The sequence below is a fragment of the Poecilia latipinna genome, unplaced genomic scaffold (assembly GCF_001443285.1).
Source record: "Poecilia latipinna isolate Pla-1442-1.1 unplaced genomic scaffold, P_latipinna-1.0 Scaffold1056, whole genome shotgun sequence".
NCBI classification, from domain to species: Eukaryota; Metazoa; Chordata; class Actinopteri; order Cyprinodontiformes; family Poeciliidae; genus Poecilia; species Poecilia latipinna.
The window spans coordinates 7,562-22,364 of NW_015113672.1; the positions used below are offsets into that span (position 1 = coordinate 7,562).

Consider the following 14,803-nt stretch of genomic DNA (forward strand, 5'->3'; position numbering starts at 1 on the left):
AAAAATATCAAATACTTAAAGAGTTTCTGGGGTTTCGTTTGTTTACTTAACTGGTCTAGGCGGTAGCAAGGATGGTTAATGTGTGTGCTTTAAGGTGCAGAGGAAAAGAAAACAGGGAGAAACAGTTTCACCAGTCAGAATTCAAAAGAGAAAGAGAGAAGGAGAGAGAGAGAGGAAGAGGGGCGAGTGAAATAAAAGACAACAAAAATGAGCTCATTGCAGATGTGGAAGCCAAACATGCCAAAGCGACAGTTTTGGCATGTTATTCCTCCTACAGAAATCATTTGTGTGCAGCTTTTGGTCCAGTAAGCAAACAACTCTTTGCCAATAAATTGAAATTTGTGCGAGAACAAATAGAAGGAGCATTTTATCCGGTTCTCACCATGCCGACTACGAATCAGCCTCAGAGCTCTGAGGTCAAGTCCAAACCGAAGGCTGCACATGTCGATGGCATATCAACCTGTTTCACAGCAGATACTTTGATCTGGGAGTATTAAAGTGGGCTGCATCCCACCTCAGCACCCCCACATGCTGATCTGATGTGCAAAACAAACCTTCCATAAAGTGGTAATCAGCCCCCTCTAATACTAGAGATGCACCAATCAGAAATGTGGCTCATTTTCAATCATTTTACTCCTAAAACTTTGACATCCTGAGGCTGACTTTAGTGCATTTTGATTTTTCTTCACAAAACTAAAACTGTACAAAAACATACAAGATGAAAATACTTCTTTGTCTCCAAATATGTTCTACCCAGAACTCCAGTGACCTAGTTTGAGCTTCAACTGGTTCAAATTACTGTATATAAAGACATAAAAAAAAACTTTTTAGGCTCCTTTTGCTATTCAATTAATCAAAATAAGTTAGAATTTTTAGCAACAGATGCATCCTTTGCTACAAATAATCAAGCGTTCACTAAAGGAATACCGTGTTGTTGAATCTTAGACAATACCATTTTTATTTTCTCATTTTTTAAATGTTTATTTACATCTTTTAATGCATTTCTAATAGTGTAAAAAAAAGCCTATTAGCCAAATGAAAAGTCTGCAGAATGTGCCAATTTATTTCAAAATAATTGATAACTAAACTAATCACTAGTTGCAGCCCTAAACAAGCAGTTAAAACCTCAAAACATTTCTTCAATAAGCTCCCTAACCCCAACACTCTCCTCAAAGCATCACTCTCGCAACCTCAAGACACGTCTCCACATGTTTAAAATGTTTTTTCCCCCTAAATATTCTTCAATCTTTCCGACATCTTTTTTTAAACTTCTGCACCAGGAGTGTAGTTGTCAGTGTGAACTCACTGATCATAAATAGTTTGGATCTTTGAGTCACTACCCGCCTTTTCACCGGTTCGGGCTTATCGAGATGAAAATTGATCAAATCCAGCCACCAATCAATTTCTTGGTGCATCTCGAAATAAGACGACTTCAGCTTTCCCACTTCACCTCCAATTATCTGCTATGAAATTCGACTACCAGCATGTCAGCAACACATTTCTAACAAAGCATGAGAGCTGTCTTGTTTGAAGCAGTTGTCTGTTTGTCAGAAGTAAAGTTATCTTGAAGGTGAGGAAAGTTTAATCTAAAACATTATAAAGCTGCATTACAATAAATAAAGTTTAAAAATACACCAAAAGGTGAACAAATTGATTATCTACAACTGACTGATTAATGCAAACGTACAACTGCTTCAAGCGAATGCTTAAGCAACCTACTCCTCTGTAAATTTACATCAAAGAGAAAATTTAAAACAAACATGAAGACACTTTATTTTGAAACAAAAACAGAAGCAAATTATTGTTGGAAAGGTTTCCTATATCCTGATGCAACTTCAGGAGAACAGAGAATGAAAACAAGCAGTTTTGGAAGAATGGAGACGATCTGGATGAGTGTGACTGACGACTTGTGAAGCATGTTTTAATGTTGAAGTGGACCGAAACTAAAAGGGCCGATATGCTAAAGTTCCAGGAAGAAGAAGAACAACAAAAATAGATGCAGTCAAAAACTTTAATCTCGACTTTGACTTGTTTATTCCAACCTCTGAACAGTTTGAGCATGTTCTCATTAAGGCTGAAATGATTAATCAAATTAATCGTGATTAATCGATTAATTAAATAATCGTCACCTAATTTAGTAATAGATTAATCGTTAACCAGAGTANTCAACAAGTGAACAATTTTTGTAAGTGCATGAGGCTGTTGAATTAAAAACACCAGTTCACGATGACTATGGAGAACAGGAAAAGAAAATATTTCCATTACTTGACAAAAATATGTTTAAGGAAAAGAAAAAAAACAAAACAAAGTATATACATTTCTTGTTGAAAACACGTGTATGGAAAAGGAAAAACAAAAAATATAGATTTCTGCTCAATTTATATCATATTTGGGTGGATGCCTTTGTCCAGGAAGTGGGTGAGCACGAGAGTCCTGCACAAATTGGACAAGTATGGGAAGATGGACAAGTATTGATAAGTTTGATTTTTTATTGTTTTGGTCACTTAGTTTGGCATTTTCTTCACAGAATCATTTGGATAGGGTCCAAAGTTACCATGGATTTTCATGATTTTCTTCTGTGTGGGATTTGTCAAATTTGACATGAATAGTCAGTCATTTGGAAGACGTTCAGAGTAAAACAAGTTGTCAAATCAGCTTTGATAAATGATTTTCTACCCCTCTTCTACAGACTTAAAAACAACAAAAAAAATGGCAAAAATATTTTTCAAGATGAATCCAGAAGCTTGGTCATAGTTTATGTTGGACATAAACTTTTACGAGTTCGCTTTGTAGTCTAGAGAGTACTTTGTCAATTGTTTAAGAGTAAGAGTGATAAATCCGGTGTCATCAACATTTTGTCATTTTAAGGATACTACACATATGATATTGAGACATTTGTAACAGAGTTCTAGTCTCCATATAACAAGCAGAAAAATGACAGGACAGCAAAATTATCTTCCTTTTTTTTACTTGTACTGAAATCAAATGGACAATGAATACAACATGGTCAAGGAACAACTAGCTAGTATCTAGTCTTTAAAACCACAACGGTCTAATTTCAGTGACATAAATGTTTATATACTGTATATATTGCCTTCTGTATATGTACATAGGTACAATCAAAGTACATACACACACCGTTAGGGTTTGAACACCCATACAAACAGGTCACACGATTTGTAATGATTGGACTTCCTTCACTTCTGACTGGATGAGGGGAAAAAGAAGTTTCCAAAACAAAAGAAATGCATAGATTGGAAATTTGAACACGATATGCCACAATGAAGCACTACACACAGTAAAGTACACTGGATTTGGAGCTTGGTCCCCAAAAAAGAAAAGAAATACAAAACAGACACCAATACTTCACTAAAAGGAGAACAGGAAGTGATATGTTGGAGGGCAATCGATGGAGGTTATACAACAGCATTCTGATATTGTTTGGAGGCGACGGAGGATGTAGTGTAGCTGTAAGCCTTAAAAAATACAAATATCAATCTTTCCCTTTTAGTGTCCCAACTCACCACCCTTACAGTGTTACGAAGGACCACAGACCAAACGCTTTGGTCAAATCCAACGAGACTTTAATATGGGGCCACAAAACGTGAGGTCTCGACTAGTCTGAGGCGGAAAGACGGAAAGCTTTCAAAGGGGGCGGAGAAAGGATAATCTCTACAGGCCTGCGTGAAAATGGAAACCCGGGCTGTCCCCCTTCACCTTAGAAGATAAACGTTGTGGATTCAGTAGTTGGTTCGTTGGTGTGTGAGGTGGAAAAAAATAAAAACAAAAAAACAAAAAGAAAAGAAAAACATGACAAGGAATGGACTTCCCCGGATCTCTCTGGTCTCTAACGGACCAGCGGGGACTGCTTTAGGGAGATGAGGACGGAGCGCATGCGGGACACGTCTTTGGCCTGCTTGCTGGACTTGGGGTTGAAGTCACAGAGCCGAGCCACCCGCTCCCACTCTGTGCCGGGGTTGTTCTCGTCCAGATCCGAAATCATGGCTTCCTCGGCCGCCCTGACAAGAGGAGGAGGAGGAAGGGGAAAAAACGGGTCGGTCAGTGGAGGAAGAAATGAAAGATCCATAAAAACCACAAACAGGAGAAAGTCTCTGCAGAGAGCCAACACAGGTTTATGCTGGATCACCTTCATGCAAGGAGTGCACCAATTGGCCTGTCCTAATAAGGAATAAAATCAATCAATCAGCTGGTAAATTAAAACAAACTCAGTTTCCATTTGTATGATTTATCATTTCTCTTTTTTTCCACCAAAATCTAGATGACAAGTTTTCAGTCTGGAGCTTTGGTCACAACGAATCCTACTTTTGAAGGACAATTTTGCCTACAGAGACTTCATAATTCATTTTATTTGTTGTTCTTGTTTTTATTTATTCTGGATATTCAAAATGTCGTCCAGTTTCAGGGATACATGTTCACTAGAAGTTAAAGCTTATTGATCTTTGAGAATATGTTCCTGCATCATTATGCCATTAATAGTAATTGCAATAAGCAATAATATTATTTTGAGACCAATTGTTATTGCAATAACTTCTGGGACAATTTTATCACCCAGGAACATTTGTTATCATGACAGGTCTATGCACCGACTGCTTTTTTCTGACTGATTGCTGAGCTTTAAAAAGTCCCAGTTGCCAACTCCAATTTTGGCCAATACTGTTTTTTTTTTCCTTTAAAAAGTTGCTAAATATAGCAACTTGACACTAATTATTGTGACTATTGTTTGACCACGCACATGCAGATTAGAGTCTCTGGCAGCAGTTCAAAAGGGAACAGTGGCTGATTTTTAGAAATTTGCAGAGGTAGTCAAGTATTGACTGATCACCAATCATCCAAAATTATTTGGGCCGATTTATCATCCAACTGGCTTATCGGTGCACCCAGGTTTCATTCTGCTTTAGCTCCTCACTTTTGACATTTAGCTCAAATCTTCTAGACCCGACAGGAGGATTTCTCAACTTTTGGCTGGGTTGGACTGTTCGCTCTGCAGAATCTGCCTCAGCACAGGTTAGTCCCATCATAAATATCAAGCTTAATTACACCCACAGCTTTATTGTCTGCAACACAGCCGCACCCTCGTTCACACATAACACCACAATTACCCGATTTGTCAGACGACCCACAACAGCAAGCAGAGGTACGTCAATGCCGCCAATAAAAGAAAAAACATCAAAAAGGAAAAAGACTTGGCCAAACTAAATAAAAGGCTGGAAAAGGGTTTTAGCTGGTTAAACACAATTAACTCCTACAAATACGCTAAAGCTTGCCTTGTGGGTGCACATTTGACAAAAATCTCACCCATGTAGAGAACATTCATTAAATATATGACCAATAGCAGAAAGCTTTGGCTTTTTTTTTTTGTTTTGCCTTTTTCTTTAACCGAGCTACTGCGACTTAGCCATGCGCTGTGCTGCGGCAAAGGAGCAGGAATGGTTTCCTTTCATCTTGTGTGTGAAAAAACTAAACGGATGTATCTGAAAACAGACCGAAAAGTGTAAAAAAAATAAAAATTATATATATATATATATATATATAAATAAAGAAAAATAAAATCACCAAGACCTTTTGAGATCCAATCCAGGCTATGAAAAAACAACTATCTAATACCCACCCACATAATATAACCTCCGGAGTTAATCTTTATTTACACTGACATATTCGGAGTTCCCACACTGTCTGTAAACACAAATTCAGCTCAAATAAATGAATTTAAAAAAAGTAAACACAGTAAAATGGGGGATGGGAAACTAACCAACATTCACAACCATCTACCAAACACAAGGGACTAAAAGGACAACGGCGTCAAAGAAGGGACAATACAGCAATCAGTAGAGTTAAACGAAGAAGCAACTAAACTGAACAAATAAAGAAAAAACAACAACAAAAAAAACAGTCACAAGATGGATTCCGTCCTCAAAAATATCAAATACTTAAAGAGTTTCTGGGGTTTCGTTTGTTTACTTAACTGGTCTAGGCGGTAGCAAGGATGGTTAATGTGTGTGCTTTAAGGTGCAGAGGAAAAGAAAACAGGGAGAAACAGTTTCACCAGTCAGAATTCAAAAGAGGGGGAGAAGGAGAGAGAGGAAGAGGGGCGAGTGAAATAAAAGACAACAAAAATGAGCTCATTGCAGATGTGGAAGCCAAACATGCCAAAGCGACAGTTTTCTTTATTCTTCCTACAGAAATCATTTGTGTGCAGCTTTTGGTCCAGTAAGGAAACAACTCTTTGCCAATAAATTGAAATTTGTGCGAGAACAAACAGAAGGAGCATTTTATCCGGTTCTCACCATACCGACTACGAATCAGCCTCAGAGCTCTGAGGTCAAGTCCAAACCGAAGGCTGCACATGTTGATGGCATATCAACCCATTTCACAGCAGATACTTTGACCTGGGAGTATTAAAGTGGGCTGCATCCCACCTCAGCACCCCACATGCTGATCTGATGTGCAAAACAAACCTTCCATAAAGTGGTAATCAGCCCCCTCTAATACTAGAGATGCACCAATCAGAAATATGGCTCATTTTCAATCATTTTACTCCTAAAACTTTGACATCCTGAGGCTGACTTTAGTGCATTTTGATTTTTCTTCACAAAACTAAAACTGTACAAAAACATACAAGATGAAAATACTTCTTTGTCTCCAAATATGTTCTACCCAGAACTCCAGTGACCTAGTTTGAGCTTCAACTGGTTCAAATTACTGTATATAAAGACATAAAAAAAAACTTTTTAGGCTCCTTTTGCTATTCAATTAATCAAAATAAGTTAGAATTTTTAGCAACAGATGCATCCTTTGCTACAAATAATCAAGCGTTCACTAAAGGAATACCGTGTTGTTGAATCTTAGACAATACCATTTTTATTTTCTCATTTTTTAAATGTTTATTTACATCTTTTAATGCATTTCTAATAGTGTAAAAAAAAGCCTATTAGCCAAATGAAAAGTCTGCAGAATGTGCCAATTTATTTCAAAATAATTGATAACTAAACTAATCACTAGTTGCAGCCCTAAACAAGCAGTTAAAACCTCAAAACATTTCTTCAATAAGCTCCCTAACCCCAACACTCTCCTCAAAGCATCACTCTCGCAACCTCAAGACACGTCTCCACATGTTTAAAATGTTTTTTCCCCCTAAATATTCTTCAATCTTTCCGACATCTTTTTTTAAACTTCTGCACCAGGAGTGTAGTTGTCAGTGTGAACTCACTGATCATAAATAGTTTGGATCTTTGAGTCACTACCCGCCTTTTCACCGGTTCGGGCTTATCGAGATGAAAATTGATCAAATCCAGCCACCAATCAATTTCTTGGTGCATCTCGAAATAAGACGACTTCAGCTTTCCCACTTCACCTCCAATTATCTGCTATGAAATTCGACTACCAGCATGTCAGCAACACATTTCTAACAAAGCATGAGAGCTGTCTTGTTTGAAGCAGTTGTCTGTTTGTCAGAAGTAAAGTTATCTTGAAGGTGAGGAAAGTTTAATCTAAAACATTATAAAGCTGCATTACAATAAATAAAGTTTAAAAATACACCAAAAGGTGAACAAATTGATTATCTACAACTGACTGATTAATGCAAACGTACAACTGCTTCAAGCGAATGCTTAAGCAACCTACTCCTCTGTAAATTTACATCAAAGAGAAAATTTAAAACAAACATGAAGACACTTTATTTTGAAACAAAAACAGAAGCAAATTATTGTTGGAAAGGTTTCCTATATCCTGATGCAACTTCAGGAGAACAGAGAATGAAAACAAGCAGTTTTGGAAGAATGGAGACGATCTGGATGAGTGTGACTGACGACTTGTGAAGCATGTTTTAATGTTGAAGTGGACCGAAACTAAAAGGGCCGATATGCTAAAGTTCCAGGAAGAAGAAGAACAACAAAAATAGATGCAGTCAAAAACTTTAATCTCGACTTTGACTTGTTTATTCCAACCTCTGAACAGTTTGAGCATGTTCTCATTAAGGCTGAAATGATTAATCAAATTAATCGTGATTAATCGATTAATTAAATAATCGTCACCTAATTTAGTAATAGATTAATCGTTAACCAGAGTATACAGACTCTAAATAAGGCCATTTGGTGAATCTGCAGTCAATAAGTCAAAACTGTGCAAAAGATGAAATACATTTTGTATTTGCGATGAGAATTTTTTTGGTCTGTAAATCTGTTTTACCCAGAACTTCTCAATCATATTTTTAGCTTCACCTGGTTCAGATTCTGTACAAATATTAAAAATAAAAATCTCCTATTAAGTATCTTGTGTTATCCAATTAATCAAAAGAAAAAAAAAAAAAATATATATATATATATATATATATATATATATATATATATACACTGCTCAAAAAAATAAAGGGAACATTTCACTTTAATTTTGTGTGTGGCTCCAAATCCAGGCCTCCATTGGTTAATAAATTTGATTTCCATTGATGATTTTTGTGTGATTTTGTTGTCAGCACATTCAACTTTGTACAGAACAAAGTATTCAATGAGAATATTTCATTCATTCAGATCTAGGATGTGTTATTTGAGTGTTCCCTTTATTTTTTTGAGCAGTGTATGTATATATATATATATATATATATATATATATATAATCTGCAGATTAGCTGTCATTCTTTTGGCTGCAGATGAACACAGTAAGGAGATGCTACTGCACACATTGCGTTTTAGGAAACAGAATTTTATTTTCATATTCAAAAACATAACTGATTTGCTTATTTGCATCTTTTAATTTATTTCTAATATTGTTGAAAAAGTCTTAAGTTGTTAAATGAAAAACCTACAGAAGGTGCCAATTTTTCAAATCACTTGACGTCAGAATAATCGATAGCTAAAATAATTGTCTTTAATAAGCAGCACCAGTACTTATTAAAATTTTATTCCCACTGCGATAAATTCTAACAGAAAAAGTGAACTTTTTTTTTCAGTTTTATCAACCTTTTGGCAATTGCTGGGAGGGACAACAAAGTTAGTTAGGAGTCAATTTCAGGATCCTCTTTGGACAAATTAATCAATCGGTCTACCTCTGGTGTAACAACATGCAAGTGAGTGGTTTAGCATTTTAATAAATATTTAATATCAATCGTTCTAATAAACATCGTGAAAGGCATCCACTCAGATGACATGCAGACGAATGGGTCTGTAGACATCACTGGAAGAAGTATTTACAAAGGAAGAAATCTAAAACAAACTGGATTTAAAAGAAATACGGCAAATACTAAAGGGTGACTAATTTACTATGAGATAAATGTGATGTGTGCTGTGGAGAAAACGATATGAGAGGGAAATAAACAGGTGTTAAGAAGGAGGATGTTAGTTGGAGCAACATACACATAACCAATGAGGTCAGAGAAGGGCTGCTTGTAGAAGTCTTCGTCCAGCACTCTGGACAAACATCCGCCCAACGACAGAGCAGCGAGAAGGCAGGAGAGGAGAGAAAAAACAGTAACATGGAGGAGGGGATAGAAAAAAGAAAAAAAAAACAGACATTATCATCGGTTAGCACTCAGATATAAAGTCCAACCATCAGCTTTTTTTTTTTAATCTTAAAAAATGAAGTGTTTCACCAGCTCAAAGAGGAAGAGAGGCTCCCGGGTGACTGTCGTTTCCGAGGACACAGCAGAGCAGCACACATTCAGCAACATGAGTGGGAAATTAACTAAAAGGCTATATCCCGTTGAGACAAGTCCTAATCTAAATATTCTTGATTTGGGTTTAATCTAAACAGTAAAACAAATTCTACGTGTTTTCCAGGCTGCAGTGACAGCTGAGGGTCTCCCTAAGCGTAAACCCGTATCAGGTTGCCATTTTGGAATCCGGCCACGAAGCCGCTACCTGTTGTTGGATTTAGTTTTCTCCAGCTGTTCGTTCTGCCTGGCATGCCAGTCCTCCAGCTCCAACTTGGCCTTCTCCTTCCACTCAGACTCCTGCTTGCGAGAGTTGGCATCTGCGGAGGGAATGCGGCGAGGCATGGGAAGAAGAATGAAAAATGAGACAAAAGCATATTAAACTCAGACTCTTGTGCTGAAAAAAAAAAATGTCCGCGGATGGAATTTATCGATTTTCGACACAAATGTGGGAATCGCTTAAATTCAGGAGTTTGTAAGTTGATGTCTGTGAGGACGTTTGTTTCAGAAGAGGAAATGTTGCCATTTTGATTTTGATCATTTGTTGTATGTATAAAAAATCCCTGAAAAAATAACCAGCTTATCCACCTACACCGTTTTTTCCACTGAAAAGAATTTCAATGTTTATTTCTGTCTTAATTGTCTTTTTTGTTTAGTTCTTTTCAGCATCGTGTGGTTTTCTTTTTAAGGATAAGGAAGGATGAAGTTAAATGAGGGATGGTAGGAAGATGAGGAGCAAAGGAGGAAGAATGGATGAAAGGAAATAAGGAAGAGCAGAAGGAAAAGAAGACAGGAAACAAAAAAAAACCCAAGAGAATGACGAATGAACAGGAAGAATGAAGGACAAACATAAGGAAAATCGGAAGGAAAGAAGAAAATGTAAGAAAGGATGGTGCAGAAAAAGGATAGAAGGAAAGAGGATATTCCTTATCCCGTATTCAAAGTGTATTTTCCAGACTGCACAGGAACCCTGAGCCAAGCCTTTTCGAGCATTCCTACTATGTGACTAACTTTTGACAAGTCTGACACTAAAAGACAAAAATGTTACATTAGCACAGACTTTATTTCAGTGAGAAACTGCACTGGATGCACCATTTTTATTCAACAAAGGCAAACGGAAAAACATCAACTGGTTCGCCATTTAAATGATGCTGACTTCTTCTGTGCAGGAAGTCAGTGTAACTATGAATAAATATGACTGTGACATGAATATGGTAACAGAGATATGTGGCTACATGAATCACAAATGGGCTCCAGCTTTTAGGAGACAATCAACAAATCAGGGAAATTAAGTTGAAGCTGTCTCTCTGTGCAGATCTTTGGGTTTTTACTTGTCGCAGCACAGAAAGCACAGATCGGTCGCTCATGAGCTGCTTAGAACCGAGTCATCTCTGTGAACCTACCTAGCACCTCCAGCCTCTCTCGTTGTTCCTCCCTCCACTTCCGGAGACTTTCAGGTTCGGCCTGCAGCCGGTCGGCGTTGGAAATGGCTGCATAGGCATCTGATGGACCGTTGCTTTCCTTCAAAACAAAAACAAAACATTTACTTTTTGATGAAGTTCTAATAAAATATATATATGCATTATTCAATAGCTTTCTGAAAAACTAAAATATTGCTCCTGACTATAATCCTAACACTGCATCTGGCATCTTTCGCCCTTTATTTCTGATTTGCAGGCACCACATCCGTTCCTAAAAGTGGGTTTCTCTCCGTCTCTCTCTGCCAGAAATCCTGACGGTGCAGAAGGACGAAATGTTGCAATGACAGCACAGGAAAAGGAAGCCGGAGTCATCAACTATAAGAACCTCGACGCACACGGTACTAGACTGAAGTAATGATGTAGAAAAAGCTGAAAGTCGGTGAGAAATTTCCACCTACGTTCATCTCCAACTTGGCCGCATCATTTCACAAGAAAACAAAACAAAACAAAAAAAATACAGAAAGAAACCAGTTGGGAGTTTTTCAGCCTGAAAATGTGTAAAGCTTGTCACTATGCAAAGTTTCATGTCAAGCCCAACTCATTTTGAGGAGGTTTTGTATCTACATTGGAAAACAAATAATTTAAACAATTTCCCAAGATATTCCTCATGCTCTACTGAAAAAAGTAAATGTGGTTTTATGACTCTAGTGAGCCTCAAAACAAAAACAAAAAAAGTCCTTAAGTTTAGTTTAAAGAAGGTAGGTACGATGAAGTTTGGGTTCCAGGTACAAAAAAATTGAGATAGAACATTTTAGTCTCCCCCCCCCAAAATCAAGACCACAGGAAGAAACAAAGTTCAAACTAAAACATCAGTTTGCATCGGTTTGTGAAGCCTGTAAAGGCTAAATACACATTTATTTAATGAAAAGTTAAAAGACACAAGTAGCTACAAATTCAGTCAATCTGGGGGGGGAAAAAAGAAACTTGTAGGAGAAAATAATGGAAGTATTACCCCGTGAAACTCTCCATTGATGGCGCCGTCTATTAAAAAAAAAATACAAAAAGTTAGAAAATAAAACCATACATATAAAAACACAAAGGGAAAAATTTCGAATAATTTTTAACGCTTTAGGAGTTTCATATGCGCACAATTACATTTATGACATGTCAGCATTTCTAACCAACAGTTAAAATGACACATTACTGGTCAAAGGTTGCTGCGTCGTACATAAATGTCCTCCTGCGGTTACTAGTAACGTTTGTGTGAATGGCCACCAGCAATGAATGACACGACCAAGAAAGCTACAGCTGATGTTATCACAAGCCTTTAGCCCATACGAAACGATGGCAAATGCTGCATTTATTAAACAAAGCACATTATGAAACCACCCCGAGTCCTAATACAAGCTCTTAACCGTTTCAGGAACTCAAATTAATCTTAAATAAACCCGACAGCAAATAAATGACAGCTCCATTAGCATTAGCCAAGACTAGGCGCATTAAATGTCGTGTCAAATTACCGTTTGTGTTACCGCGAGCATTTATAATTTACCGTCTTCTATCGTCGTAATATCCCCAGGTATTAACGGTAGCTACACAAGCGAAGTAACCCTGAATGGAGATGTTACGGTTCCTCCGTCGGAGCACAGCGGGGACGAACCGTTAGAGTCTCTGAGCGACGAAGGGACCTCTCCGCCGTCCAGGATGCTGAAGCCCTCGTCATTCTCGATCCCCGCAATTTCGCTCTCTTGTTGGGCCAGGAAAGCGGCGGCCGGGTCCTCCTCCGAGCCCACACCGTTTCCAGCGGCGGGTGCGTTCAGCATGTCAAAATCATCCATGTCGGTAGAACCTGCGGGAGGATAAATACGAGAAACGACAAGCAGGTGCTGGGATCCACGAAGAGCTATCAGCTAAACGGGAAGAAGGGCGAGGGGAGGGGTGACAAATCTATAGCTGTAGAAGCGGAAAGAGGGGGACAACCAATCAAAAGGCAGGATTGCGGATTGGCAGTATTAGTAGCCAATCAGTGACAAATTACATCAGAATTGGACCAATTACATCTCTTTAATCATTGCCTACGGGTCCCATGATCAACTACGTGTTTAAAAGCTGTTAAAAAAATAATAATCCGCAGACAGACTTCTGGCAGCGTTTATGTGCAGCTCTGTCGATTTACCGTTAAGTTCTTAACATTTCCTTGTTTTATTTCACTTAAAGTGTTAAATGGGATCAAGAAAAAAAAGCCTGTAGACACGTTAGTAACAAAAGTCATGTAATAATGTCTTATTCGTAAATGTTGCTCTGAAACAATTAAAGAGTCCATGTTGAAGCGTGGCTGTTTCTCTGTGAGCACTGTTTTGATGAAAAATTAAGTAAGTTCTAATAAGAAACTTTCTAAATTTAAACCAGAACAATAACTATCTTTGTTCAGAATCCCATATGAACCAGTATGGGTCTTTCTATCCAGAAGAATTGAAATACATATTACAGGTGTGCCGTCGCAATAGGTTTGAGAGAGATTCTTATTTAATCTGGCATGCTGTCAGCCTTTTCTTTTAATTTCTTCTACTTGTATAATAGTATCATTTCTCTTAATACTAAATTATAATTTAGTAGCTTACATACAACACATTGCCTTGCACAAGTAGCCTATTCTACACCTTTTCATATTTTGTCTAATTAAAATCCCAGATTCCAATATATTTCACCTTAACTTTCAGGGATTGACCAGAACAAAGTAGTGGATAAATGTCATATATTTTTTATTTTCATTTATCTATTTATTTCTTTTTGCAAAATAATTTGAAAAGCTTAGCATACAAACAAACTGAGAGTATTTCATCCTGATATCTGATATACTGATATCAAATGTTTGTCTCAACGGTGAAGACAAGACATACCCTAAATCTCAGACCTGCTGCTGCAATCATGGTGGATAAAAGTATTGAGCACAGAAAGAAAAGTAAAAAGGGAAATAACTGTTTTTTGTAAGGGGTTGGGGGGGGGGGATTATACTTCCACTCTCTATCCCTTTAAAATCGTCACATAAAATCCTTGTAAAATTAATTGATTTTGGGTTGAAAAGTGACAAAATAAGATTCAGATGTATGTTTCTCTGCTCCTCACATTCCTTCTTTTGCATTGATTTTTTTTAAAAAGTACTAGTTCCAATGGCAGATTATTTCACTTTTAGGAAAAAAAAAATGTCCTGCTATAAGTGAAATATTCTGCCAAAGGAATTAGTATTTTTAAAAATAAATAAGAAATTACTTAAAACAAGCTCCTATATTTTGCTAAAAAGCTGCTTGTAATTAGTTTTGCCTTATTTTAAAATGTATCAAGATATTAGCACTAGAAACTAGACAACACATACTTGGTAAAATTTTGATTGGACAGTTGCCACATCAGAGGGATACTTTTTTATTTACTTTTTTACCATTTCTGGGTAAGAGATGTAGCACTACTTCAATCTGAACCCAGCAAATTATAGGTTTGCCTTTACGAAATCACAAAGTATCCATTTTGAGCTTTATCCTTTCCTTCTGTAGCGCACAAGCTGGCATTGTAACACTGTCCTTGCAACAAAAACAGTTGTGTCCTGCTAAGGGATTGTGCCCCACTGTTTAATAATTAACTCCAATAGTCTCTTGAGATCTTAGGTGACAAGCAAACATTTGCCTGGCTGTTGAAGTATGCAGCTAGGAGGGAAAAAAAAGGCTGG

General features: G+C 37.3%; 1 protein-coding gene across 3 annotated transcripts; it reads right to left on the reverse strand.

The window, feature by feature from the left end:
* Window positions 1-3,723: 3,723 nt before the first annotated feature.
* Window positions 3,724-12,922, reverse strand: LOC106959212 (clathrin light chain A-like). Of its 3 annotated transcripts, XM_015051614.1 has the most exons (7): window positions 12,743-12,922; window positions 12,095-12,123; window positions 11,065-11,182; window positions 9,870-9,981; window positions 9,366-9,419; window positions 5,985-6,020; window positions 3,724-4,019 (listed from the first exon to the last, which is right to left on the reverse strand). In XM_015051614.1, exons 1-7 carry the CDS (start codon window positions 12,918-12,920, stop codon window positions 3,848-3,850), a joined length of 699 nt encoding a protein of 232 aa, XP_014907100.1. In that variant the 5' UTR covers window positions 12,921-12,922; the 3' UTR covers window positions 3,724-3,847. The 3 variants fall into 3 exon arrangements, with proteins under 3 accessions (XP_014907100.1, XP_014907101.1, XP_014907102.1); XM_015051615.1 differs by lacking the exon at window positions 5,985-6,020; XM_015051616.1 differs by lacking the exons at window positions 5,985-6,020; window positions 9,366-9,419.
* Window positions 12,923-14,803: the final 1,881 nt, after the last annotated feature.

Coding starts and splice junctions, on each gene's coding strand:
- LOC106959212 (XM_015051614.1), bottom strand. CDS start 12,920: ATGGATGATTTTGACATGCTGAACGCACCCGCCGCTGGAAACGGTGTG. Junction 12,124..12,742: donor GTCGCTCAGAGACTCTAACG/GTTCGTCCCCGC, acceptor TTTTTTTAATAG/ACGGCGCCATCAATGGAGAG. Junction 4,020..5,984: donor CCTTGCTACCGCCTAGACCA/GTTAAGTAAACA, acceptor TCCTCTTGTCAG/GGCGGCCGAGGAAGCCATGA.